The sequence below is a fragment of the Leucopleurus acutus genome (assembly GCF_964270905.1).
Source record: "Leucopleurus acutus genome assembly, chromosome: 21".
Lineage (NCBI taxonomy): Eukaryota > Metazoa > Chordata > Mammalia > Artiodactyla > Delphinidae > Leucopleurus > Leucopleurus acutus.
The window spans coordinates 32,264,577-32,292,005 of record NC_139163.1 but is presented as its reverse complement, the minus strand read 5'-3'; the positions used below and the strand labels follow the sequence as shown (position 1 = coordinate 32,292,005).

General features: G+C 45.3%; 1 protein-coding gene across 2 annotated transcripts in view; it reads right to left on the bottom strand.

Annotated features, from left to right (window-relative positions):
• The window catches only part of GPAT4 (glycerol-3-phosphate acyltransferase 4), a 31,354-nt gene extending 18,238 nt beyond the window's left edge, over positions 1 to 13,116 (bottom strand). The window contains exons 1-2 of one of the 2 annotated variants that reach the window (XM_082863755.1): positions 13,062 to 13,116; positions 124 to 1,108 (exon numbers count right to left, since the gene is read on the bottom strand). In XM_082863755.1, the coding sequence (XP_082719881.1) occupies positions 124 to 288 (165 nt within the window). In that variant the 5' untranslated portion in view covers positions 289 to 1,108; positions 13,062 to 13,116. Of the gene's footprint in view, positions 1 to 123; positions 1,109 to 7,136; positions 7,158 to 13,061 lie in introns of those variants that run through there. The other variant, XM_082863756.1, reaches the window with a different exon arrangement.
• Positions 13,117 to 27,429: the final 14,313 nt, after the last annotated feature.

Here is a 27,429-nt window from a genome sequence, read left to right as displayed (position 1 = left end):
ATTCTCCCAACTCTCCCCACATCCAGCAGCGAGTTCACAATCAACCAGACAAGAACAGCTCTTTTTGCTAATGGTACTTCTTCCCTCCTCTGTAAAGCAACCATTTGTAAACAGCACACTCACCGCAAAGATCTTTAACAAAGTTTTCATGTAGAGCTTTCGGATACCAAAGGAGACTCCGAAAATGGCGGGGGCTATGATGAAAACCAGGAGGAGGGTGAAGAGGACGGTCAGGGAGATGCCCAGGAGGCTGACAATCAGGCTGTCAAAAGGCAGCAACAGGAACATGGTGGAGGATGCAGGCCAGGCCAGCGCCCTCCTCCCCACGAACAAAGCTCGGCCTCAGATGGTCCTCTCCGACAGCACCGGCCAGGGGAGGGGCACCAACTCCATTCCCAAGTTCACGTCACTCGACGGCCGGAACAGAGAGCCTGGGAGTAGGATGAGAGCAAAAGGGGGCCCCCGAGGCGGCCAGCCCCCCCCCCAGAAGAGACGGGCTGCAGGGGTGGACGGGGCAGGGTCAGTCTTCAGTGCCAGCATCCGAGGCCAGACAGAGTGTCTGGGCGAGTCAGCGGCGAGGGCGCGATCTGGGCTCTGCTACTCTCACGCTGCTTCCAGAAGTTTTACTTCTTCTCCTGTTCAAGAGCATTTAGCAGATAAATCTCTCCTGAGGATGTGTCATTGCCAGAAGTACCAAGAAGAGTTCAACTCGGTGCCAGAAAAATCCTGATAACTCCAGCGGAGGAGGGCGACTGCTGGCGCTTCCCACAGAAGGCTAGCGAACATGAATATGTGGAAGTTAAATAACTGTTCTCCTTAAAACTCCTTCATAAGCTGAAATTGCGTCCATCATAGAGGGTTCACACCTGGCCCCGTGCTTCCCCTGGAGAGGCTCCGGGCGCACTGCTCCCAGGACCCTCCTCTCTGGAGAGCTAGAGGCTGTGCCAGGAGGCCGCAGGTGCTGGCACGGCACGCCTCATGCTGCCTGCGGTGCGTGGAATTCCAGACGCGTCTGGCGCTGGTTTCCTCTGGATACTTTTCTCCCTAAGGCGCCCTTCTCAGCGGTGACCCGGGTCCTTGGCAAGAAGTTGCTCACATGCTGCCGAAGCTGGAGGTGGAGACAGAAACACCATCCGTCACACAAACACAAACCAAGGGGAGACACATCACGATGCTCTGGGGTGGGGCCCGGCGCGTTTTAGGGTCAGCCTAGAGCCTGTGCCGTTCTCACAACATCAAGGTCAAAGGGACTGTGCAGAGCAACAGGTGGCAGACGCGCGTGTGGAGGAGAACCACAGATGTTTCATAGTTCTCAACCCCGGTGAAACGACGACCTGTGGCCGCTCAAACTTTTCTAATAGAAAATGTATGCATATTTGGGGTTAGTAGAGGCAAACTATTACATATAGACTGGACGGACTACAAGGTCCTGCTGTAGAGTACAGGGAACCATATTCAATGTCCTGGGATAAACCATAGTGGAAAAGAATATGAAAAAGAATGTGTATGTATAACTGAGTCACTCGGCTGCACAGCAGAAACTAACCCAACATTGTACATCAACTATACTTCAATTAAAAAAAAAATCAATACCGTAGACTTCAAACAGATGAAAAAGAAAATACACGGACATAAGACGCATCTCAAAAGACAAGGAGGGTGTACTAGGCGGAGTACACGTGCCTCCTACCTGTCCCCCCACTGCCCAGAGTTCTTGTCCACAGATGCAACCGCATCACCAGCTTCGTATTCTTCCTGAGACGTTCTACGCACACACGAGGAAATGACTCTGGCCCACCTTGCGCCCAGGCAACAGTAATGACGGCACACCACAAACACTGCTTTTTGTTTTGTTTTGTAGCTTAACGTGTCTTGGGAGAGTGTTCCCACAGTGCACACGGAGCTCCCTTACTCTCTGAAGGTGCATGGTTCTCAACTGTTAAGAACGTTCCCTGATTTGGTTAACTGCTTTCCTGAGGTTGGACACCAATGTTTCTACCCTTTTTTTGTTATAAATAATGTAATGAATGTGCCTACACGATTTAGCATACAAAATGCACATGCAAACATATTTGCAGGATCAATTCCTAGAAATGGAATTGCAGGGGAAAAGGAAATCTAGGTTTTAAAAAAATAATACCTCTTGTTTTTATTTATTTCCCCCCAGATTTACTGACATTTAACTGACAGGTAACACTGAGCAAGTCTGCAGAGTACAAAGCATGACTGATACACCTACATATTGCACACCTGCATATCGCAACGTGACACCCACAGAGTATTAGCCAAATATTTACCTTTTGTGTGTGTGTGGTGGGAACATTTAAGATCTACCCTCTCAGCAACTTTCAAGTATCTAATAGAGTGTTGTTAACTATAATCACCACACTGTACATTAGACCCCCAGAACTTCATTTTATAACTGGAAGTTTCTACCCTTTGCCCAACATTTCCCAACTTCTCCTACCCCTTGATCCTGGGTAACCACCATTCTTTTCTCTGTTTCTACAAGTTCATATTTTCTGAATTCCACATTTATGTAAGAATACACAGTATTTGTCTTTCGCTTCTGACTTAGGAAATACAGTTTCAGTATTACAAGATATTGTCACGTTTTCTACATAGATTAACTCCTCCAGCCTTTCTGGCCACTCTTTTTTTTGTTCTTTAAGACTATTTACACTGGGGATCACGCTTGGTGTTGTACATTCTATGGGTTTCAACAAATGTATAATGACATGTATCCACCACTAAGGCACCACACAGAATATTTTCACTACTCTAAGTATCCTCTGTGCTCAGATTATTCGTCCCTACCTACCCCCAACCCCTGGCAATCACTGGTCTTTTCACTGTCTCCATAGTTTGGCTTTTCCCAGAATGTCATATGGTTGGAATCACAGAGTATGCAGCCTTCTTGGCTTCTTTTACTTAATACAGCCACTTATTTTTTTTAATTTCACTATTTCAATTTTATATTACTCATTCTTAACCACAAGTTACCACTCGAAGTTCTGAACTTGGGAACATCCTATCATGTCTCTCTGGCAAACATTTTGGCCTCACGCCAATCACCTTCTGGCTTGGTTCCAATACTTTTAGAAGTTCAAGAAATGGAACAAATGAACAGGTGACTGACTTCACCTTGAGTTCTGTCCAGTGCTGTTTAGAATTCAAAGCCCTTTCTCATGTTATCTCACAACCTGTCAGTATGTATTCTTTCCATTTTACCAGTTAGGAAGCTAAGCGAGGGAGACACGGATCCCGTTCTCTGACTCCTAACTGCTCCCATTACATCCCATACACCTAGCAATTAAATTAAAAAGACAACGTTTCAGTGGCAGGGATCCTCCACTTCTTCCACTTTCACGTGACCATAATCATTGCTAACGTTTACTGACTGCTCACAGCACGGACACTGAGCTAACACAACAAGCACTGTGCACACGCCGTCCTCACTGAATGCTCACAACAACCCCACAGGGGAGTTACCGTCACGGCTATGAGAGGTGAGGGAGCGGAGCTTAGAGGACACAGTCACCCGGAGCCACACAGCTATAAACGGCACAGGAGGAATCTGGACAAGTGCGCCTATCTCACAGCCCCGCTCTTTAGCCACCAGGCCCTCCTAGCTGTCAAACCACCTTGAGCTACATTAACACTTCCTTCACGCCAGGCCTGCTCGATAGAACTTCCTGCCATCAGAGGAAAACCACAAGACAAATCTGGATTCGCGCATCGGAATTTGGTGTTCTCAGAATCCAAGGTACAAACCTGCTCGTTCATTTTTAAAAACAGTACATGCCAGATTTCTAATGACATCCCAACGGACGTTCAGGAAATTAGAGGTATTTCTGAGACTTAAGTCAATTCGCTGAGTCACTGTATTCCTTAAACCTGTCCAATTCCAGGGCCACACCTCTGTCCCACTCTCCCATCCCTGCCCCGCTGCACAGCTGCTGTCACATTAGCCAAGGTTACCTTGAGTTCCATGAATCAAAGGTGACCAACACCGGGGTCACTTTGACGTCCCAAGCCAGAGCTTAGATTTCTTTCCTCTGGATCACAATCAACTGAGAATTTCCAAGGTTATTCTGGGTTCGTGTCCCCAAAACATCAAAGTAAACACATTTAGCAATAATTTCGTCACCTAGTTCAGAGGTGGACACACCAGGCCCACAGGACAAACCTGGGCCAGTTTTTACAAGGCTCGTGTCCTAGGAACGGTGTTTACATCTTTAAAGAGTTGTAAAAAAAAAAAAAAAAAAAGAATAACATGTGACAGAGACCACGGCCAGCAAAACCTCAACTACTTATCATCTGACCCTTTAGAGCAACAGTGTGCAGACCTCTGTCCCGGCTGCTCTTTCCTCCCCTCCAAGGCAGTGACCTCCCCCTCGTTGCCCTCCACTCCCCGCACCCCCAGAGACTCCAGGACTCGCAGCAGCAACTAGCCAAATGAGTTCTGTGGCCAACATTAAACAATCCTCCCGTGAATTCTTAGAGGCAAAGATGAGGCCAGCACACTGTGGTTATCAAACAGGCCTCCAAACATCTTGCCGGACTCGCGGACCAGCCATCACAGCCAGAGGTGCTGGCGTCTTAAGGCCCCTTAACACAGACTTTGGTCTCTGGAAATATCGGGAAACTGCTCACATGAGAACTCCATCACACCACAATTTCTAGATAAATGCTCTTGTAAGAGAGGCTATCACTTTGCCTCAAGTAAATATAACCACGACTCCTTGGCAGGAGGCAGGGGAAGCTATCAGCTCAAAGCACTAGTTACCCCTTCCCTTCCATTCCACACCTTTCAGCCAAATCCACTGAGAGTCGCTTGGACCAATGTTCCCCCAACAGTCCACATGGTCCAGAGAAAAAGAGAAGACCCAACCAGTTCTGAGCCTTTCAGGAGGGAAGATGGCCGCATCCTAGGAATGTGGCAGTTCCACCACTAAGCTAATGAAACTCTTCAACCCACTGAATGGCAAATCTGGGCCCTCAAATGGCCCACTTTCCAGGGCTTCTCAGTTCTCAGGGTGACGACATCAGGGCACATACTGTGTGCCACACACCATGTTAGGCATTAGGCACTCAGTCCTAGAGACAAGTATTCAGCAAACAGGCACATACACAGTCATCACTGCCCACTTCGATGACTGTCAACAAGAAGAGAGTCCTAGGTGGAGAAAGAGGAACCCTCCTGCACTGTTGGTGGGAGTGTAAACTGGTGCAGCCACGATAGAAAACAGTATGGAGGTTTCTCAGAAAACTAAAAACAGAGTTACCATATGGTCCAGCAATCCCACTCCTGGGCATTTATCCAAAGAAAACAGAAACATTAATTCAAAAAGATCCATGCACCCCAATGTTCACTGAAGTATTATTTACAATAGCCAAGATACAGAAGCAACCTAAGCATCCATCAAGAGATAAATGGACAAAGAAGATGTGGTACATATACACAATGGAATACTATTCAGCCATAAAAAAGAATGAAATTTTGCCATTGGCAGCAACATGGATGAACTTGGAGGGCATTATGCTAAGTGACATAAGTCAGACAGAGAAAGCCAAATGCTGTATGGCTATCACTTACATGTGGAATCTAAAAAATACAACAAACTAGTGAATGTAACAAAAAAGAAGCAGACTCACAGATATAGAGGGCAAACTAGTGGTTATCGGTGAGGAGGGCGAAGGGGTAATATAGGGGTGGGGAACTAAGAGGTACAAACTATTAGGTATAAAATAAGCTACAAGGGTATACGGTACAACACTGAGGATACAGTCAATATTCTACAATAACTATAAATAGAGTATAACCTTTAAAAATTGTGAATCACTATTTTGTACACCTGTAACTTACATAATATTGTACATCAACTACACCTCAACTAAAAAAAAAGAATATAAGAGTCCTGGAAGAGAAAATAAAGGAGGGAACTTACAAATTTAAATCAGGGCTTCTAAACCAGTTCTGACTCGATCACAAGGCAGAGACTATTACGATTTGCAGCTATAGAAACTTCTTTTCTGCTAGCTCTCCATGACTCTGTGACACATCCTACACTTCAGGAGACCATACCTACTACCAGAATATGTCCAGAGACATGCCACATACGAACTCAAAAAGGAGAAGATATGCCATTTCATTAAAAATAAGTGCTTAGGCTACACCGGGAGAATGCATTTTTAAAGCACACTAAGCACAATGTCTGTTATATATATTAGATCTCAATAAATGGCACATATTATCACTTCATTACGATCAGAAGACACCCAGAGCACTGTCTGCAGTTCTAAGTACCAAACTCTTTAAGAGGGCTTAGATAGAGAGGAAGGCATTTCAAAGTATGTCACAAAACCCACAAAGGAAAAACTACTCCGTGGTACCTAGCAAGCACTAAGTGCTCATACAAAGGGGAGCTGTAAAGCCAAGAAATGTGAATTAAAAGTACAGTGAGGGGCAAAAAAAGTTTCCTATAACCCACCCTATTGGTGAAAATGAGAAAATACCCTCAAATACTGCTGACTAGAGTGTACAACTGTACAACCTCTATGCAGAACAATTCGGCAATCACCGTCAGAACTTGAAATGCATATAACCTTAGATCCAGCAACTCTACTTCTAAAAATTTACGCTAAAGATAAACTACAACAGTAGTTCTCAACCAGGGGCAACTGACTGTAGCCCCTGGGGAACATCTGGTAATGTCTGCAGACATTTGTGATCGTCCTAACTTGGGATGCGGGGCTCCTGGCATCCAGCGCTGACTGTGGACAGGGATGCTGCTAAACGTCCTAAAAAGCCTAGGCCGCCCCTGCCACAACAAGGAAGTATCCAGCCCCAAACGGCAACCGTGCGGAGGCTGAGAAACCCTGTGCAAAAGGAGATATGTGCAAGGTTACTGACTCCAGTACTGTCTGTAATATCAAGAGAAACATCACTGTCCATTAGTCAAGGATATAGAGGAATACTAGTCATCTGTTTAAAAAAAAAGAGAGAGAGTGAGACATCTGCATATGCACCGAGAAGAAACAACCTCCCAGTGAGATGCAGAACAAGGTCCACTGCAAATACCAACTGTGAGGGAGGGAGGAAAAGGACAAATACATACAGTGTGCGTGTGTACCTGCAAAGACACACATCTCTGGGAAGAGACACAGGAGACAGGCAGTGGCAGCCGCCTCTAGGAATGGAAGGAAGGCATCACTTTATCTTTTTGGTACTTTTAAAACTGTATTTATCATTTTTGAATAGGTAACAGACTCATGATTCAAGAATCAAAACAAACACATCAGGGTTTGAATCCTCACTCGATCACTTAACTGGTAGTGTGAGTGTGACTTTGCGTGAATTACTTAATCTCTTTAAACTTCTGCTCAACATCTACTAAAAAGAATGTTCACATTTCACAGTGTCTGGAACAAGGTAAATGTTCAAAATACATTAACTGTTATTACTGCTACACTAAGTTCCTGTTATTATGAAGGAGAAGGGGGCACTGGAAGGTATTTCCCAAGAAGTCATGACATTACACTGACAAGAAATCTCTTTCAACACCACTCCTGCCTAAAGGTGTTTACAATCCCTAAGGTAGCTGTCGCAAACCACAACTTTATTAGTGAATCACTGAGAATTCTAATGCAAGCTCCTCCAATGGCTTAAATTATTGAGGCTTGAAAGAGTTGAGTGACGAGACAAGCTACAAAATTGGCCAGTAACAGAGGCAGGACTAGAACTTACATCTGCCTCCCAACCCCCCCGTCTTGTGGTCTTTCTGTTCCCCAGGCTGGCCTCTCCTTTGCTTTGGGGCAGGTTACACTTGAGAGGAAAGCCATCCATTTTTCCTAGTTTACTCTGTCAGGTCACAGACCCAGCAAATGCCCCCATTCTGATGTGATGGTAAATAAATGCACGTACACAGAGGAAATGTACCCTGGGGGGAATTTGATGTCAAGCATGTCAGAGCAGTGGAGTATAAGAAATATGCCTGAATAGGACGCTGCTGCTTAGGAGGAAGGGTGTAAAAATGTTTCCAAGGAGTTGGGACAGCACAGAGCTGCTAGGTGAAGTGAACCTGAACTGCTGAAAAACCAGGGATATGCTTAACGGTCAACAGCAATCCTGGATAAAACAGATGGTCCAAGACAAAGCCAGGATATGTCAGGCTCAAGGATGACTCAACTCACTAGGAAGAAGATAGGAACATGGTCAGTTTCAGGGTCTTGGTCTTAACTAAGGTCATTCTGACCCTAAGTACTTTCTCCTTGCCTAGAAAGGCCTCACATCAGCTGGACCTGGGTAACAAGAAACGTGGTACCAAGTTCAACCCAAAGCAACATAACCTGCAAAGCTGGAAAAGAAAAAAAGGACAAAGATACAGGATACACTGACATTCTGGGGCCATCAGTTTAAGAAAGGACAATTTCATTTGCTGGGACTATAAGACCCGAGAGGTTTCGTTACCCAACCTGAACGCTGCTCTCAGAGTTCCATTTCAAAATCAGTGCTCTGACATCTGAGTACTGTATATGTAACTGGAAGCAACTTCCTGGCCTTCTTTTTTCAAAAATTTGTGTCTGGTTTATTTTACTTAGCATAACCACTCTGAGAATCATTCATGCTGCGGCCCGTGTCAACAGTTCATTCCCCATTGCTGAGCTGTTTCCCTTGGTAGAACAGGCCACAGCTTCTTTATTCACTCACCTAGTGATGGGTCCTTCCAGCTGGGGACTGTTACAAATAAAGTCGCTACCTACAAACCTTGCATGGACATACTTTTCATTTCTCCTGCGTAAATACCTAGGAGTGGAATGACATAAGTGTACGTTTAGCTTTAATGAAACGGCCAAACAGGCTTCTGAACTGGTTGTACCATCTTGCATTAATTCTCACCAGCAGTGTCTGAAAATTCCACGTGCTCTACATCTTCACCAACACTCAATATGATCAGTCTTTCTAATTTTAGACATGCTAATGGACGTTAGGTGGTATCTCACGGTTTTAATTTGTTTCCCTCATGACCAATGATATGAAGCATCTTCCATGTGCTTACTGGCCATCTGTATATCCTCTCTGGTGAAGCGCTCAGATCTTTTGCCTACTTTTTATCAGGTTATTTTATTATTGAGTTTTATCACTAGCCATTTTTTAAAAGTCAAACCTTCCCCCCCCCATGACTAAGCAGTTTCTTTACAATGAGAAAGCATTTCATCACAAAGGCACAAAATTTGTGAAACATCAGACTTCTTGGTTCAACTTGCCACAAGGTTGAAACAACCCTAATTGTGCAAAGAAAAGTCACCAAAACCACAAACTCTACTTTAACCCCAGACCTGTATATTACCAGGAACATAAAATGCTCTTTCATCTTTATGCTCAGCGGACAGTGATTCTGCACTGTCCAACACAGCCGCTGCTAACCACGTCTGACCCTTGAGCACTGGAGATGTGGCTAGTCTAAACTGAAACGTGTTGTAAATGTAAAACAGACTCCGGAATTTCAGTGATTTAGGGTAAAAAAAATGAATGTAAAAGATCTCGTTAATAATTTGTACACTGATTACATGCTGAAGTGATATTCTAGATAATCTGGGTTAAATAAAATATATTATTAAACTTATCTTCACCTGTTTCTTTTTACTTTTCTTAAAGTGGCTACTACAAAATTTAAAAAACTATACATGTGGTTTGTGTTATGTTTCTATTGGATAGCACTGACCACAAAGTTTTAAGGCAGACCCTGAAGATAATGTATCTCCAACTGGTAACGGAAAAAATACATATAGTATCTTCCCCGCCCTACTCCTCAGAGGTGTGAAGAGAACAGTGCAAAGGAAGGGGCTGAGAACTGGACTCAGGAGTCGTCTGAGGTTGGAGGCCGAGCTCTGTTACTCTCTGCTCTGTGTGACCTTCAATAAGTCATTCACCTTCTGTGGATTTAAGTTTCCCCACCAGCTTTTTGGTTTCTGTTTTTTTAATTCAAAAAGTCAACAAAAGCGTATCATGTGCCTACTTTTTACAAAGCATCATTCTAGAATTGCAGATCTTGAGCTAACAGTTTAATAGAAGGCAAACACACTAACAACTATTATGAAGACAAAATAAAAAGAGGTCCCAGAGAGCAAACCAGCCTGTAGGGCTGGGTGGCGTGTGCATGTATCAATGTGTTTTAAAAGAGAGAGTACCTTTAAGGACTTACGAAAAACTCTAAGCACTTACAACACTCCTCCTAACTCTAAAATTCTGTGCTCTTAAAAAGCATTCATCATGCTATAGAGTAAGCATTATTATACAGGGAACTGATGACATTTGCTCAGGTCCTCCCCATGAATGTAGTGATACAGTAAGAAGTAAATGACATGGCACGATGAGGTTGTTTTACGTGAAGAAACAATTCTGCAGTACAGCTCAAGCTTAACCAGGACCAAATATTCTCCAACACACACCAACCCCTCAGCCAAAACATACAATTCCCCCACCCCCTCATGTCTTCAGGGGCAATGATTTACCAAGACACCCTGATGCTGTTCATTTGAGCGGCATTTCCATAAACTGGATGTGCATGACAACTACTGTATTTAGGTCACAAACTCACAGAAGAAAAGTCCATCCTGAAAATAAATTTATAAACAATTATGTCATATCATATAAACTGAACTTACAAGCAAACTCCAAGAAGTCTACATACAAGGATTCCCTTGTTCACAGCATCCCTCAGGCAGCATTTAAGGGTAAAAAAAATTGAGGCCCAAGTACTGAACTTAGCTGTCTTTCCTGAGGTATGGAAACTTACCTGCCTAAAGTGTGCTAGGAAATACAAGCCATGGTTTTGTTTAAAAAAAAAAAAAAAAAAAAAAAGCCTAACCCAGCCCAGGATTCTTACCTGATCATGGCAAGGAAGGATGTTTTTATGGGAGGGCGCTACTGTTCTCTCAGCCACAAGAGCACAGCATCAGGGGTACACCCCCTAAAAAGCATTCCAGTTTCCCTTAGTCACTCTTCATTCAATAGCTATGAATGTCATCTAAATCTTTTAAAGCTTGTACTTATTCTGTTTGGATTTCCACTTTTAAGGTCAGCATCTTCCCATGTTTCCTAAAAGCTATGATGAGAACTCTTCAACTTATCCCAAATCTAGCTTAAGAAATAATTTAAGGCCTATCCCCTAGTTTCATTATTCCATATTTTGGTGGAAAGGTTCGTATTTGCCTACCCAAGCCCTTCATCGGAAGAGTTTTCAGTCACAGCCCTTCCACACACTTCTCTTTCCCAAAGGAAACAACATAAATGCAAGCAGCATGGTACAGGAGAAAGACTAGGTGCGGAGTTGGGAGATGTCTTTTCCAGCCTCAGTTCAACCTCTCATTCTCTGTAGATCTGGACAAGTCACTGAACCTCTCTGGGCCTTGAGGGCTCATCAAAAATGAAAAAGACAAGATGATCTGGAAGTTCTCATCCATACCTTCTGTTTTAACCTGTCCTCCAGCCGCTTAATTAATTTTTAGATGCCCTTTTCTGGTGCTTCTCCAATGCTATTATGCATTTTGGACTTGAAGTACTTGTAATAGACTATGTCCCAATAAAACTAAGTTATGGCTTTACTCCATAAAGCCATGAAGTAAGATTTTTATTTTGACTCTCAAGTTACTTTCTTATTTTTTTTAAAGAACTTGGCTCATTGAAGGAACATGGTGTTTTTTTTAATAGATGTTGGGGGTAGGAGTTTAATTAATTAATTTTTGCTGTGTTGGGTCTTTGCTTCTGCGCGAGGGCCTTCTCTAGTTGTGGCAAGCGGGGGCCACCCTTCATCGCGGTGCGCGGGCCTCTTCACTATCGCGGCCTCTCCCGTTGCGGAGCACAGGCTCCAGACGCGCAGGCTCAGTAGTTGTGGCTCACGGGCCCAGCCACTCCGCGGCATGTGGGATCATCCCAGACCAGGGCTCGAACCCGTGTCCCCTGCACTAGCAGGCAGACTCTCAACCACTGCGCCACCAGGGAAGCCCTCTCAAGCTACTTTTGACATCAAGGATTTATCCCAGAGATATGGGGGCGCGCGGAAGGGGGATGTGGATTAGACATGCTCAGTCACAGGTGAGTTCTTGAGGCTGGATGATGGGTACATGCTGGTTCACTATTCTATCTACTTTTCCATGTCTGAAATTCTGCATAATACAAGGTTGAAAAAAACATCACTGTCAAAGTGAGAAAATAATACCGAACTGGCATTAATACAAGACTCTTTTCTACCATCTCTGGCATAAGGACAATTGCTTTTCATACCGTTTCCCTTGGGTTGAGATAGAATCTACAAGACATGAAACTAAACAGACGTACTCAAACTTCAGCCAAAATTAAGGAAAATGAACCAGAAAGCAAATTCTTCAACGGATCTCAAGAAACTTATCAGCGAGAAGGTCCGCGGCACAGAGGCCTTGAGCAGTGAGGCACTGGTATGTAGTACAGCATGGAGCTTACTTCCACAGAACTACAGTATGTTTCATACGGTATATTTTCCCTAACTTTTCAACTGCGAAAGTTAAAGCCCTCTGTGACACGGAGAGTGAGGAAATAAGACCCTCCGGTAGGAGGATGCTTCGCAGGGCGTGAAATCAAAACGGAGAGGCAAGGGATATCGAGGGTTAAGAAATCCTGAAGAAAGCAAAATGGGGATCCTCTGGAGAACAGGAGCGGAAAACGTACATCCCAGGGACACCAAAGAACTTGAGCGGTCACGGTGAAGGCCTTTCCCCGTGATCTTTCACCCTCCCGAGCGCGCGGACGGCAGGCCGCGGGGGCCGGGATTCGGCAGGACACGCGGGGGCGCGGGCCGGAGGGCGCCGCGGGGACGGGCGGGCCCGCTCTGCCGCAGGGAGGGCGGCACGTTCCGGCGCCGGGAACCCCCCGGCAGCGGCAATGGTGCCTCCCAACGCCGGGGGGTGGGGGTCGCAGGGAGCGGGGTCGCTCGACCGCAGCCCTCACGGGCGCCGGCCCAAACCCCAGCTGCCGCAGACGCCCGTGACCTTCAGGAACAGGCCAGCCGGACCGTACTCACCTTCCTCGAGGCTCCAGGAGGCAAATCCCTCCGGGGACCGTCCGCCCCGCCCTCGCCGCCGCCGGCCGAGGCGTGCGTAAGGACGTGCGCGCGCCCGCCCTTTGTCTATGCCGCCTTGACGTGACCCTCGCGTCCAGTCCCCACCCTCCCGTCGTCTAACCTCACGCCCAGTACCCACGCGCTGGCGCGCGCCCGGTCGGGCTGGGCGGGGCCCCGAGGGGCGGGGAGATGGGGGCGGGGCGCCGGCAGATAAGCAGACGGGGCGCCAAGTCTTGGGCCGGGGAGGCGGGGAGGCGGGGCGCCGAGGGGAGGGGCGCTGGGGAGGCGGGGCTCCGAAGGGCGGGGCGCCGGGGAGACGGGCAGACGGAGAACCGAATGGAGGGCCGAGGAGGCGGGGCTCCGCGTCCCGAGCCCCAAGTGGGCGCGCCCGGTACCCTCCAAGCTGCCACCTGGGGGGCGAGGACCTCTGCCTGGGCCGGGCCAGCTGCTGCAGAGACCGGTACTGTGCGCGCCGGGCCCTGGTCGCCTGCTCCTCGCCTGGCGCGTGCCCCCGAGACTCCTGCTGTGATAAGGGGAGCACTTCCTAAAGAGAGGTCTCCACGCTTCTGAGCTGCGCCAGGGCCCGAACGCTGGCTGCTTCCCGCAAAGAACACTCTTATAGGTTCTGGAGAGAGTGAAATCAGCCCTGATTAGCGAGAAAAGGCTTGAAGTCACCAAATGGCCTTGTCATCTTGGGGCTTTTGTGAGTATACAGTGAGATACAGATCGGTATGGAAAGAACTTAGCTTGCGGCCGGCACGCTCAAGAAATATTAGCTGTCATCACCACCACCATCATCATCCGAGTCTCATTTGCCAACTAGCGAAGCCAAGGAGTTCAAGGGTTGGTGTAGGCATCTCCCTGTTCCCTCGCAGCTGCAACTTTCCACCGTCTACCTCAACTTGTAACTTACCTCTCTGCTAAAGTCTAGTTGCTGCCTGCTAGAGTTTGCATGTGTATTGCTTACCATCTCTTTAAACTTCAAACGCCTAACCCAAACCTGTATCATCTGCCCTAAAATTGGTTCTCCTTAAAAAAAAAATTAGCCCTTTTCCTTCCTGTTCTTAAAAGATCAAGCCCTCCCTCCTAGTTTATTCTGCACACTGCTGTCAGATTGCCAGTCCATGCTAAATGATCTGATAGTAAGGCTTGAGGGTAAAGGCCATATTCTTAGACCTCAAAATCATCATATAAGAATGATGGCTCTGCTCTCAAACACTGGACCGCTCATCCCCATGCTAAATGCTACCACACCTGTGGGACTTATCCCATATTCATTAACTCAATAATTTATCCATTCATTTAACAAATTTTGGTCCCAATGATGCAAAGCCAAACAATGCATGGCTACGTCTAATCTTCAAATAGATTAAGTTCCATAAAAGGAGAAACTGGACATCATCAATGCGAGGCATAGGGCTTTAAAGTGGCCACCACCATCATAAATGCTCTTTGAGTTCTTATATCTGCTCTCCTTTCTTGATCCAGAATCAGTCAAAATGTAGAAGTCATCCATTCACCTGCTTTGCTCATATATATTCATGTTTAAATTTCCTCACAATTCTTACCATACACTACATTTCTTTGTACATAATAATTTTGAAATTTAAAAATGTTTTACACATACTAGAGACTGAACACAAATGGTGTTGACTGATTCTTTGCCCAACCAAATAGTAGACTCAGTTGTTGGGTATCAACACACACACACACACACACACACACACACACGCACACACATGTGCAAGAGAATATGTACACGTTCCCTGAGACCATCTCTAAACTTCTTGAGTGCAGGAAGGCAATCAAACTTCTCTCCAAAGCGGAAGCCAATAAGAACCGGGTTAATATAATTCCCTTAGGCTCCAAACTTTTGTTTGCAAAGGTCAGCGATCTGGCCACATCTCTGTCACGGTCATTTCTAGGCACGAGGAATACAGACGGGAGAGAGAAAAGCAGCTTGAAAGGTTGGGCACGAAGTAGGGTTACCGCAGAGGAGGCCTCTTGCCTATGGCACGATCAGCTTATATCCAGCAGCAAGCTCCTCGCCACAGGGAATTGGGGCTTTTAGATTATTGTTAAAGGGATTTTCACATTCTAGAATGAATATCCTCTCACACTACAGAAATTACCTGAGTAATTTAAAAAACCTGATGAAGGATAGTCCATTAAGAGTAGGGGATCACAGTGTTTAAGAGCTCAGTGAGAAGTTCAATAACCTCCCACGCCGTCCTAACTTTGAACTCATTTCCCAAAATGCGCCTCTGCGATCACTGTGTTTGCTGTGTGTATGTCACACGGTGCTATGAACTGGGAAGACACTCCTTTTAGAAGATACTCCTGGACTTCCCTGGTGGCGCAGTGGTTAAGAATCCGCCTGCCAATGCAGGAGACATGGGTTCGAGCCCGGTCTGGGAAGATCCCACATGCCGCGGAGCAACTAAGCCCGTGCGCCACAACTACTGAGCCTGCGCTCTAGAGCCCGCGAGCCACAACTACTGAGCCTGTGTGCCACAACTACTGAAGCCCATGTGCCTAGAGCCCATGCTCCGCAACAAGAGAAGCCACTGCAATGAGAAGCCCGTGCACCGCAATAAAGAGTAGCCCCCACTCGCTGCAACTAGAGAAAGCCCACGTGCAGCAACGAAGACCCAACACAGCCAAAAAAAAAAAAAAAATGATACCCCTTCCCCCAGCAGGATAATCCCGTTCGTGTGCTGTATAACTTCTCTCCCATCCAAGTCACCTTTATGTGTGCAAAGCCTTTGACATTTATTGAGAGGTGAATCCACAACCAGCAACAGAGATGCTCATTTCCAAGCCCCTAGAGAAAAGGCCAAATTAAGCAAAAGTTGGGTTCTTTTTGAAAAATGTTTTCATTGTGGTGAAATACACATAAAATTGACCATCCTAAGCACTTCTAAGCGTACAGTTGAGTAGTGTTCAGTATATTCACGTTATTGTGCACTCAATCTCTAGAAATTTATCATTTTGTAAAAAGAAAACTCTGTATCCATTAAACAAATACTCCCTAATCTTTTTCCCCCAGCTCCAAGCAACCCACCATTCTACTCTCAATTTCTATGACTCTGAGTACTCATATCTCATAGAAGTGAAATTATACAATATTTGTCTTTTTGTGACTGGCTTATTTCAATTAGCCTAATGCCCTCCAGCTTCATCCAGAATTTCCTTCCTTTTTAAGGCCGAGTAATATTCCACTGTATGTGTAGACCACAGTTTCTTTACCTGGTCATCCACTGGTGGGCATTTGAGTTGCCCCCACCTTCTGGCTACTGTGAATAATGCTGCTGTGACGTGAATGTACAATATCTGAGTTCCTGCTTTCAGTTCCTTTGGTTATATACCCCAAAATGCGATTGCTGAATTGTGTGGTAGTTCTCTTTTTAACTTCGGGGGAACCACCATTTGAGATGCTATTCTTTGACATATGAGTCTGGAGTTGGGAGGAGAGATCCAGGCTAGTAATATAAATTTAAGAATCCTCGGAATATGGATGATATACGTGTTGGATCAGATTAATACAAGGACACTCGGTCTTAAGTAGGACTTTGCAGTTAAGAGCAAAATGAAGACAAGTTTCTCAGTTTGTATCCACACTGTGGTCCTCAGTGTGAATATACACAGACTCAATCCTGCCAATTCACAGCAGGATGATCCGGCTCTGGGGATTGCTCTGTAGTAATCAAGCCAACAGGAGACACTGATAATAAGATAAGGCTTATTTCTTAATTTAGGTGGCTAATTGAAAATGCTTAATTCACTAGAATAATAGAATAATATAACTGGGATAATAGAATCCATAGGTCAGTTCATACCCTTAGCGGTAGGAAATCTACTTGGGGAACCAAATCAATACCAATAGGTTGCTGTTGACTATAACATTTAAAAGAAGAAGAAAGGAAATGTGTGACTGTAAAGGCTCTGGCAATCTGATACACCCCCCGAAATTCTACTTGTACAGCATTCTACCTGCCACGTAGCTGAAAAATCCTTGGTTGAGCAAAGCATCCTCTTGGATGAATACGGGAAACTACTCCTCTTCGCCAGGCTCCCCATTTTCTAAAATTCACACCCATCAGCCATTATCACCTCCATTAAGACAATGGGCTGCCTTCCAGAGTCTCAAGAAAAGGGCAGCTTCAGTTGCTTTAATTCAAAAAGTCTAGTGGAAATTACATATGTAAATAAGGCCACTTAAGCTGACTAAAATGCAATTTCTGGCAAACATCTGCTCAGCTTGTAGGGACTCAGGATAGCGGGCAACTCCAACAGGAAGTGGTCTCTGATTTCTCCCTCGTGTCCCCTAACACTCTTAGTTCCCTGACCAGAGATTGAACACACGCCCTCCTTCCCCTGGCAGTGAAATCACGGAGTTCTAACCACTGGACGGCCAGGGAATTCCCTGTTCATTTTTATTATCTATTTATATGGCTGGCTTCCCTCACTGGACTGTGATTTTTTTTTTTTTTTTTTTTTTCAGTACGCGGGCCTCTCACCGCTGTGGCCTCTCCCGTTGCGGAGCACAGCCTCCGGACGCGCAGGCTCAATGACCCTGGCTCACGGGCCCAGCCGCTCCGCGGCGTGTGTGATCTTCCCGGACCAGGGCACGAACCCGTGTCCCCTGCATCGGCAGGCGGACTCTCAACCACTGCGCCACCAGGGAAGCCCTGGACTGTGATTTTTTAAAATTCATCTTTCCATCCCTAGTAGTTAGTATCTGGCACATAGCACTTGCTCAATCAATGTTTGTTGAATGAGGAAAAACTACACAATGTAACCATCAGAAACTTGACAGATTATTTACGCAGTTAATGAAATGAACTAGAACTGAATGCATGAAATTTGGTAGACAACACACATTGTGTGTGGGGAAAAATAGTAAAAGGGGTTCTTAACAGCAAAAAGATCAGAGCTCAGTGAATGGAAATATTACCCAGATAAGAAAGGGTGTTATAAATTAGACCAGTTTATCTTAGTCTGGAGTCTTCAGAGGTCAAGAGGGTCCTGAGCCACTTTCATTTTTTTTGAGATTATCACTATGAAAAAAGAATTACAGGATTAATATTGTGACATATAGTACATGTGCATATTTCCAAAATCAACAATTCTAACAGAAAAGGGGGCAATGAGCACAGTTGTGCAATTTACAAGATAAGGCTTTATAAAATACCAAATATTAATTCAAAGTGCACTACAGGCTTGCAAAATTCACAGATGATGATGAATAGCATCTTTTTTCAATCCTGTTAGCTATGGCTTTGGTGGCATGTATAACATCATTGGAGATAATATCAAAAACCTAGATTCCAGGTCCCCGTAATTGTGAGACCAGACCCACATGGTCTTCCAGACTTCCGCTCCCCAGTGGTGAGTTCTGACATGAGTAGTACTTTTTCAAAGGCTCATTGATGAGATTTTAGAAACCTTAATTTCATTACAAATGTATTACAACACATTTCTAGGGGTAAGTCACCTTTATAGCTGGCTACTTACTTTTTCTGTTGACACTGATGAAATAAAAATTCACATTTTAAGGCAGACATAAAATTGAAATAAAATAAAACAAAAATAAACAAAAATGGAACATAAAATAGAAAATAAACAAAAAGTTAAACATAACATATAAAATAAATATAAACAAAAAACCCCACAAAATTTAAACATAAAATCTGTCCTTTGAGGCCTCTTCTCTCCCCTCCAGTGTGCACTGTGCATCTGTTTTATAAGTTAACCAGACCTCTCCGATGGCAGAAATACTTGCCACATAGATCCATTTTTCTTCTTCTGGCGCCAGCCATGTAACTCCTTAGAAGATAACATTCCTTCCTCAATCTCATAAGGGGTCATAATGACCCACCACTCACCTTGTATGTGCCGACACCTTTGGTGAGCTTTCTGTACAATGCCAATATATTGTTTCCCTTAAAGACAGTGATTGGTGTAGAACAGACTGGTCAGATGACCTGGGGAGACACTAGGCCACACCTAATGGAAGTTCTTAGCTTAAATACTGACTTATGACCTTATTAATGCTACTAGCTATATTATTGATACTTGTATTCTGCCGATTTTACAAGATTATTGTTTCTTGCAAATGTGTGACTGAGTCTCAAATAAAGTTAATGATTATTAGGTGACTTGAAATGATTGATGAACTATATAGTTCTATAAGATCAATGACTGTACTATATTGTAACTCTAGATAAGGGAAGAAGCAAGAAGAGGGAACCATTTCCTGGACCACAAGAGACTAGTAAGACTGGCGATCCAGAGGCTCTGAGCTACTATGAACAGGACCAGATGCAGTAATAGCACATTGAGAGGCCCATCAAGAAAATCCTCGCCTGGCCTGGGAATGAGCATTCCTAGCGACGTGAGACAAACTGGTCATGAAATGCTTCCCAAACCTTGGTCGAAATTAAGACCACAAGGGAGGGGACTGTAAGATAAAGAATGCTGCCCACCATCCAGTTCTACAAGAATCAGGTCATTAGCCACTGCAGTCGCTGACCTACAGGACACCCTGAAAGGAATTCTGGGGGAAGATCAGTATGAGGCACTTTGTGCTCTGGGAAAACTGGCCAAACTGGCCCTGAGGCAGTTAGATATTTTCAGGAGAAAATTTTATGACTCCAGTTTCTTGCATCTTCCCATACTTAGAAAAGCACTAAAACCATTAACTAAGATATCTGTTCGTCGTGAACAGCAGTAACCTTCTACCAAGATGACTGCGTGGCTGCATAAACCATTTGCCAAAATCACACATATACTGGCTTTCCCCTTTACCTCTTCGAAAGAGTCCTCAGAGCCTTCTAAAAGACTGTCTCCTGGGTTATAATCCTCAGGTTGGCGTGAATAAAATTTTCCATTTCTTTCTTAGATTGACTGGTTTTTTTTTTGTTTGTTTTTTTTTTTTTGCGGTACGCGGGCCTCTCACCACTGCGACCTTTCCCACTGCGGAGCACAGGCTCCGGACGCGCAGGCTCAGCGGCCATGGCTCACGGGCCCAGCCGCTCCACGGCATGTGGGATCTTCCTGGACTGGGTCATGAACCCGTGTCCCCTGCATCGGCAGGCGGACTCCCAACCATTGTGCCCCCAGGGAAGCCCCAGGTTGACTGTTGATTAACTTTTTCATGGACAAGTCTTACCAGCTTTAATTTCAGAGAGCATTCGTTCCCCAATCCTGACAACATACCTGTGGGGACCACCTACCCTATACCCAATCATTCCTTAATGGAGGCAGGACTAGAGGCAGGATATAGGGATGGGGACGAAACGGGGGTGGTCACAATAGCATCCCTTTTCAGATGAGGAAGTTGCAGCTGTGTTCACACTGTCCCTGGAAGCCTGTGTGTTTGGCTGCCTCTCTCTTTACGATGTTAACCACCTGGTTGTTTTACAGAGTGAATTGGCCAGGGCAGGCCCTTTAGGGAGAAAAATAAAGAGAAGGTTGCTTGCTCGACCACTATGACTGCATTTATATAGCCAGCCACTGGCACAAACAATTGTAGCCCAACAAGTCAAGGATCAGAGCAGATAAAGATTTTTTGAAAAGCATGGTTATTTAAAATTTGTCATCCATGAACAATAAACTGAGGAAATGAACAAACTCTGAAAAGAGACTAAAATCTTCCAAAGCCTAAAGATCTCAGAATATTGTAAACTGAAGCTAGAAGCATACTTGGCATACTTGGCACAAATACTCATGTATTATACCAACCCATACATTCTGGGCGTCTCAGTGGTGGCCAGGCTCGGGGACTGCAGTGTACATGGCAGGCCTGTCCCAGCCTCCCCAGACCTGAGGGAGTTGTTGACTGAAATAAAACCCCACGACGTGAGAGCTGTTTCAGCTTTATTGGGGAACTTATTAAGGACTATAGCCTGGGAGACAGCCTCTCAGATAGCTCTGAGGCACCTGCTCCGAAGAGATAAGATCAGTATACGTGTGATTTTGGCAAAAGGGTATGTGCACTCAAGCATACATCTCAGCAGAAGGTTACTGCTAGTTACAAAGAGCAGGTGTCTCAGTTAATGATTTTAGTGCTTTTCTAAGGAGAGGAAGATGCATGAACCCAGGTTCATAAAAAATGTCTCCTGCAATATTTCTAACTATCTAAGGGCTCATTTGGCCTGTTTTCGCAGAGCACGAAGTGCCCCAACCTGGTCTTCGCCCTGAATTCCTTTCAGAGTGTGTTGTAGGCCAGGGACTGCACTGGCTAATGACTTGATTCTTGTAGAGCTGGATGGTGGGCAACATTCTTTGCTTTACGGGAGGCACAGTTCAGTCAGCAGTTTCAATACGGGGTAGTAAATACAACAGGGAAAGTGTGGGTGGCCATGGGAGCAAAGGTCAGCCTTCTGGGCCTCAGTAAATTACGGCTTGAAAAAAACGGTACTAAACCATTAATTTTTTAAAGTCTACCTACTTAAAGTAGACAAACTTGTCCCTGCCTCTTATCTGCTGAAGAAGGGAAAGGTCAAGTGTTTACAACTTGAAAATACTTTAACAAATATTTCTCTTGGCCAAAGTTGAAGAAGCAAGACGATTCCGAGTTACCAGAAAACGAGACCTTTCCAAACAGGGAGGGAAGTAAAGGAGCCTGTTTCTGCGCTGCATCCTCCTGCCTTAATGCAAAGAACCCCTCCCTCACCCCTCCTACCCTCCACACCATCCTCATGGACACTCTCTGCCAGGCCTTTGAACAAATTATATAGAAAAGCTTTCTTTACATTTCTTCTGTTTCCACACTCCAAAAGCTTTCCTGCAGAGCGTGAAGGGCGCCATTGGTGGCATCTTCCTAAAGGAAATCTCATCTCTTTGGTCTACTTCCTGACCTTGTGAGATAAGAATGCAAGGCATTCAGGCTTATTGGACGACTAGGAGTTGCGTCATTCCTGTCTGCCCACTGTGATGCAGAAACTGTAAGGGTCTGAGATGGGCTCCAGGGAAGAGAGGAAAGGCGCACGTCCTGGGCAAGAGATTCAAGCTTTGCACATAAAAAGTATCCCCGAGGGCTCTGTCTGTGGGCCCTCGCCGAGTTCAGTTTCATTCCGATGAGCAGGACTGTGAAGTAGGCGCCAAGCAATAATTCTGACCTTGATCATCGTCCCACGAAAGCTCTGAACACACTCTAAAGAGGAGTAGGACTGGATGGTGCCCCCCGCCTCGGGGGGCCTCGCGGCAACACCGCGCGAACGTGTTGTCCTTTCCGCCAGCACCGGGCGTGTGACACGCGGCGCTTCAAGGACAGACCTCAGGCATCCAAGGCTATGCGCATCTGCAACACCTTCTGGAATCCCAGCCCGCGCGCCCGCACCGCGCCTCGCAGGAGGACCCCGGCCCCGCACACTGCTCCCGGCGCCCGAGGGGTCTGAAGACGCCTCCCGGGATCCCGGAGTCCTGCCCGTGGCGGGGCAGCCCGGAGCCTAGAGGCTTGGCTCTGGCGAGCTGGGCTGTGCAGGGCGCGCGCAGCTGGACCCGCGGCAGGAGTCCTCCTCTGAGTCTCCGCCCACAGCATCTTCAAATCTGTGCACCGACGTCAGCGAGGGCCCCTTGGTGTCTGCGAACACCACCCGCTTTCTGGGTCTCCGGGCTTCAGGAAGCGATGCCAGGCAGGAGCGGAAGGATGACCGGGGACGCAGCTCCTCTGGGATGGTCGGTGGGGCGCTGCTGCGGGGATGCGCTGCGGCGGAGGCACAGGTGCATGGGGCGGCGCGCGGGTGACCCGGCCGCACCGGGACTTTTGAACAGAGAAGGAAGGGCCTTCTGATGACAGGGCAGAAGGGCCAGGCATTCTCAACTGCAGCCCGTCTACCCCGTTCCCCTCGCCCCATCACTGCACTTCTCCTCCCCTGGGTCGCCGGCCCACACGTGTCGGATGAAAGTGGATACAAAGAAGCGCAGGCAGGAAGGGGCAGAGCGTTGCGCGCCCAGGGAGCTCCCAATTCCTGGACGCAGGAGCGCTTACCCCACTCGGGTCTGGGCAGCAGCGGTGGCAGAGATGTCTATCCTCTTGTCTGAGACCAGGTTCCCCAGCAAGAACTATTTATATGCTCCTGACCCCCCAGGGGCCAGCCGCACTGAGGCACCGGCCCGGGACGCAGCCAATCAGGCCTTTCATGTCTTAAACACTTGGTTGGGGAAATGAAAAGGTGACCAGAAGCGTGACTCAGACACTCTGCGCAGGCGGTGGCACTCCGTCCCTGACCAGGCAGGCTTAGGGTCACCTGTGATAGGGAGAGGAAGGACGGTGATGAGACTGAACCCCTTTCAGCTGTGAAAGACAGGCTTCCAGTTCCAGGAGTGAGAAGTTTCCCCAGGGTTCCCACGGCACTCTCTCTCCTCCGCTTCTGTGAGAGTCAGCCTTGCTGCTTTTCCTTACGCTACTCCAAGCTACCCACTTTCTGGCCGCTTTTCTCCACCACGGTTTCCTCCCAATCACACTTCTGTTACTGCCTTCCTCTCCATTTTGGATTCTGTGTTGATGTACTACTCGATACAGGTGTGATCCAAAGAGACTGGGGGGTCATTGGGTGTGGCACTCATTGGCCAATACTGAGAGCTGGCACAGAGCCCTGGGCAATGATTTCTGGTTCAGTCAGTTGTGGCTGGAGTTACAGGGTCACAGTATACAAAGTACATCCGTAGCGCATCCCACCTGTGTACCTGGATGGCACTCGCAGGCTTTGAGCCTCTGCTGGGTCAGATTGTCTCAGGTGGTGGGCCAGTTTCCTGGGGTTCTAGTTTGTGGGTCGCCCATCCCGAGGGTATGGGATTTGACTTTATCTCAACTTCACCCTCCTACCCTCTTGTTGTGGCTTCTTCTTTGTCTTTGGAGGTAGGTTATCTTTTTTTGGTAGGTTCCAGTGTGTGTTTTTTTTCTTTGTCGATGGTTGTTCAGCAGTTAGTTGTGATTTTGGTGTTTTTGTAAGAATAGGAGCTCACGTCCTTCTACTCCAACGTCTTGTCTCTTTCCTGGGGTTCTTACCTTGGGCATCCTTCTCAGTCTCCTTTGCAGACCCAGTATACTCTCCCTACCCCTTAGGCTTTAATGTACCCCAAGTCCTCAGCCCTCACATTTTTCACTTTATACCTTTTTCTTGGATGTCTTTATCCGATTTTGACAATAGTCAATTATTTTCCTATGCTAACTCCCAAGTCTCTGTCTTTAGCCTGCACCTTTCTCTTGTGCTCCAGACTCCTAGATAATAATGCACTTCTTGATCCGGGTGGTGGTAAGTCAGGTATGTTCTTTGTGTAACTTTCTGTATGTATGTTCTACTTCAATCAACCAAAAGTTTATTTCAAAAAAAAAAACAGCAAGAAAGTAAAGTTGTTGGTTATAAAGTGGTTTGGAGATTTTATTCTTACAAAAATGGCCTCAGAGTACATATAGGCAATGTGCGTTTTTCATATTAGTACATTATAGATGTAGCCTATTTTCCACCCTGGTGCATGGGAGTCCGTCATATGGGTCCACCATACTCTACTATTGACATTTAAGGGATTCTCAATGTTTTTGGCTAATAAAATAGTCCAACCAACATTCTTGTATACATACATTTTTGTACATGTGTGAGAATTTCTCCTTGACAGATATTTAGAATGAGTACTGTTAGTTCAAAGGTACACATTAAAAATTCTGTTAAGTATGGCCAAACTGCCTCCAGAGAGGCTGAATACATTTATAATTTCACCAATAACCTTGAAGAATTACCCTTTTTCCATACCTTCACCATCACTAAAAATGATCAAACTTTAAATATTTGCCAATATGATAGGTGAAAAACAGTATCTCATGATTGTTTTGATTATATTTTTAAACAAAAATGGTATGTATTATTTTTTCATGTATTTATTGGTCATTTCCATTTCCTTCTCAATCAAATGCATATTCCAAACTTTGGCCAATTTTTATAGTAAGCCATTTGTATATTTTTAAATTAAGTCGTAGTAGCGCTTAGGTTAATAAATGACATTGGCAAGTGGGCTATCTAGCTGGAAGAAAATAAAGGTAGACCGCTACCTCACACCAAAAATAACTGAAGAATTTAATTTAAAAAATATCAGTCATAAGAAAGGATTATCGGAGAATATTTGTATAGTTTTGGGGTGGGAGAAATTCTGTATGGCTAATGACACCATAAAAAAGTCAACAAACAAAAGACTAGGAAAATGTATTTGGAAATATTTGACCAACCAAGGTGATGTTACTTCTTCTTGAGTCAGTTTTGATCCTTTGTATTTTCTTAGAAAATCGGCCATTCTTCTAAACTTTAAATTTAATGATGTGAAGTTGGGCATAGTGTTTTATTAATTTTTTAAAATCTCTGTGTTATCTGCAGTCCTTTTATTATACTTAATTTGTGTTTTCTATTTTTTTCATGATCAGACTAGGTTTCCTTTAATTTTTTAGGCAGTGATTTTCTTTTTGTCTAGCTCGTTATCTTTTGTTTTCATTTTATGATTTCCCTTTTTCTTTTTCTATAATACTTTGTTTCTACTTTCTCCAGCAGAATACTTTATTTCATTTATTTGCAATCTTTTATGTTTTCCAAGAAATGCATTTAAAAGTGTAAATTTTCCACAAAGACAACCTGTAGATTTTTTTAAACTGTACATTTTTATACACAGTACTCTTATTGCCATTTACTTTTAAATCGGTTCTAATTTCCATTTCAGTTTTCTCTTTGACACAAGAATTATTTTGAAGAGTGTAATGGAAATTTCTAATTGGGGGGAGGATGTATTCTTCAAGTTGCTTTTGTGCTGTATTGTGGGTCATCCTTCCTTCCTTATGAAACTAATACTTTTGGATCCCTACTGTGTGCTAAACATTGTGTCAGGTGCTCAGGTACAAAGGTGAACAAAACTGGCAAGGTTGCTGATCATCTTGGGGTTTAATTCCTAGCATTCAGAAAATGTGGAATTTATTGAGCTTTTCTTTGTTGGCTAGTATGTGAACAAATTTTCTTAAAAAAAGCAAGTGTTTTCTCAGTTTGTTCAAATGAGGTTCCCCAATTTGGTCTTCAGATTCTGAGAAAGGAGAGTTCAAGTCTCCTATGAGGTTTGCGTTTTTCTCAAATCCGTATATTCTCCAACAGTTTAGGGTTCATATTATTGTAACACTGTCTTATTCGGTGTGTGAAGACTCATCACTATTATATATTCTAAGTGATTTCATCCCATATCAATGGATGATAAAATTCTTTATCCTATCTAGTCTTTTTCGCCTTGGAGTCTATGTTGATAATTCTATAGATACCTCTATTTTGCTTTGTCAATATCAGTCTGTTACAGCTTTGCTTATTTCCCTGTTATCCACTTTTCCACTATTTTAAGTGTCAAGTTACTGTAGGGGAACAGAATGTAGTTGGACTGTGCTTTTCTAGATTTGGCTTCTTTTTTTCTTGTACTTTCAGTAAGTGTTTCCATGACTTACGTTGTGTAAGTTTGTTTTCCTCTGTTTGTTAGCTGATGCCAAGCTCAGCATGATCCTGGCACTGCTATCAAAGCTTATGTAGATGGCAAGAGCAGTTTCACAGGCAATTTTTAAAAATTAATTAATTTATTTATTTTTGGCTGAGTTGGGTCTTTGTTGCTGAGCATGGGCTTTCTCTAGTTGCAGCGAGCTGGGGCTACTCTTCGATGCGGTGTGTGGGCTTCTCATTGCGGTGGCTTCTCTTGTTGCAGAGCACGGGCTCTAGGCACAGGGGCTTCAGTAGTTGTGGCACGTGGGCTCTAGAGCACTGGCTCACTAGTTGCGGCGCACGTGCTTAGTTGTTCCGCGGCATGTGGGATCTTCCCGGACCAGGGCTCGAACCCATGTCCCCTGCATTGGCAGGCGGATTCTTAACCACTGTGCCACCAGGGAAGTCCCAAAGCAGCTTGATTTTTACAAGACTCCATTGCTTTCCCCCCACTAGTCATAATATTATAAATTTTTGGTCTTCTAACATTCACTAAAAAAAACTTGCAGGCTTCCCTGGTGCCGCAGTGGTTAAGCATCCACCTGCCAATGCAGGGAACACGGTCCGAGCCCTGGTCTGGGAAGATCGCACATGCCACAGAGCAACTAAGCCCGTGTGCCACAACTACTGAGCCCACGTGCCACAACTACTGAAGCCCATGCGCCTAGAGCCCGAGCTCTGCAACAAGAGAAGCCACCAAATGAGAAGCCCGTGCACCGCAAGAAAGAGTAGCCCCAGGGCTTCCCTGGTGGCGCAGTGGTTGAGAGTCCAACTGCCGGTGCGGGGGACACGAGTTCGTGCCCCGGTCTGGGAGGATCCCGCATGCCGTG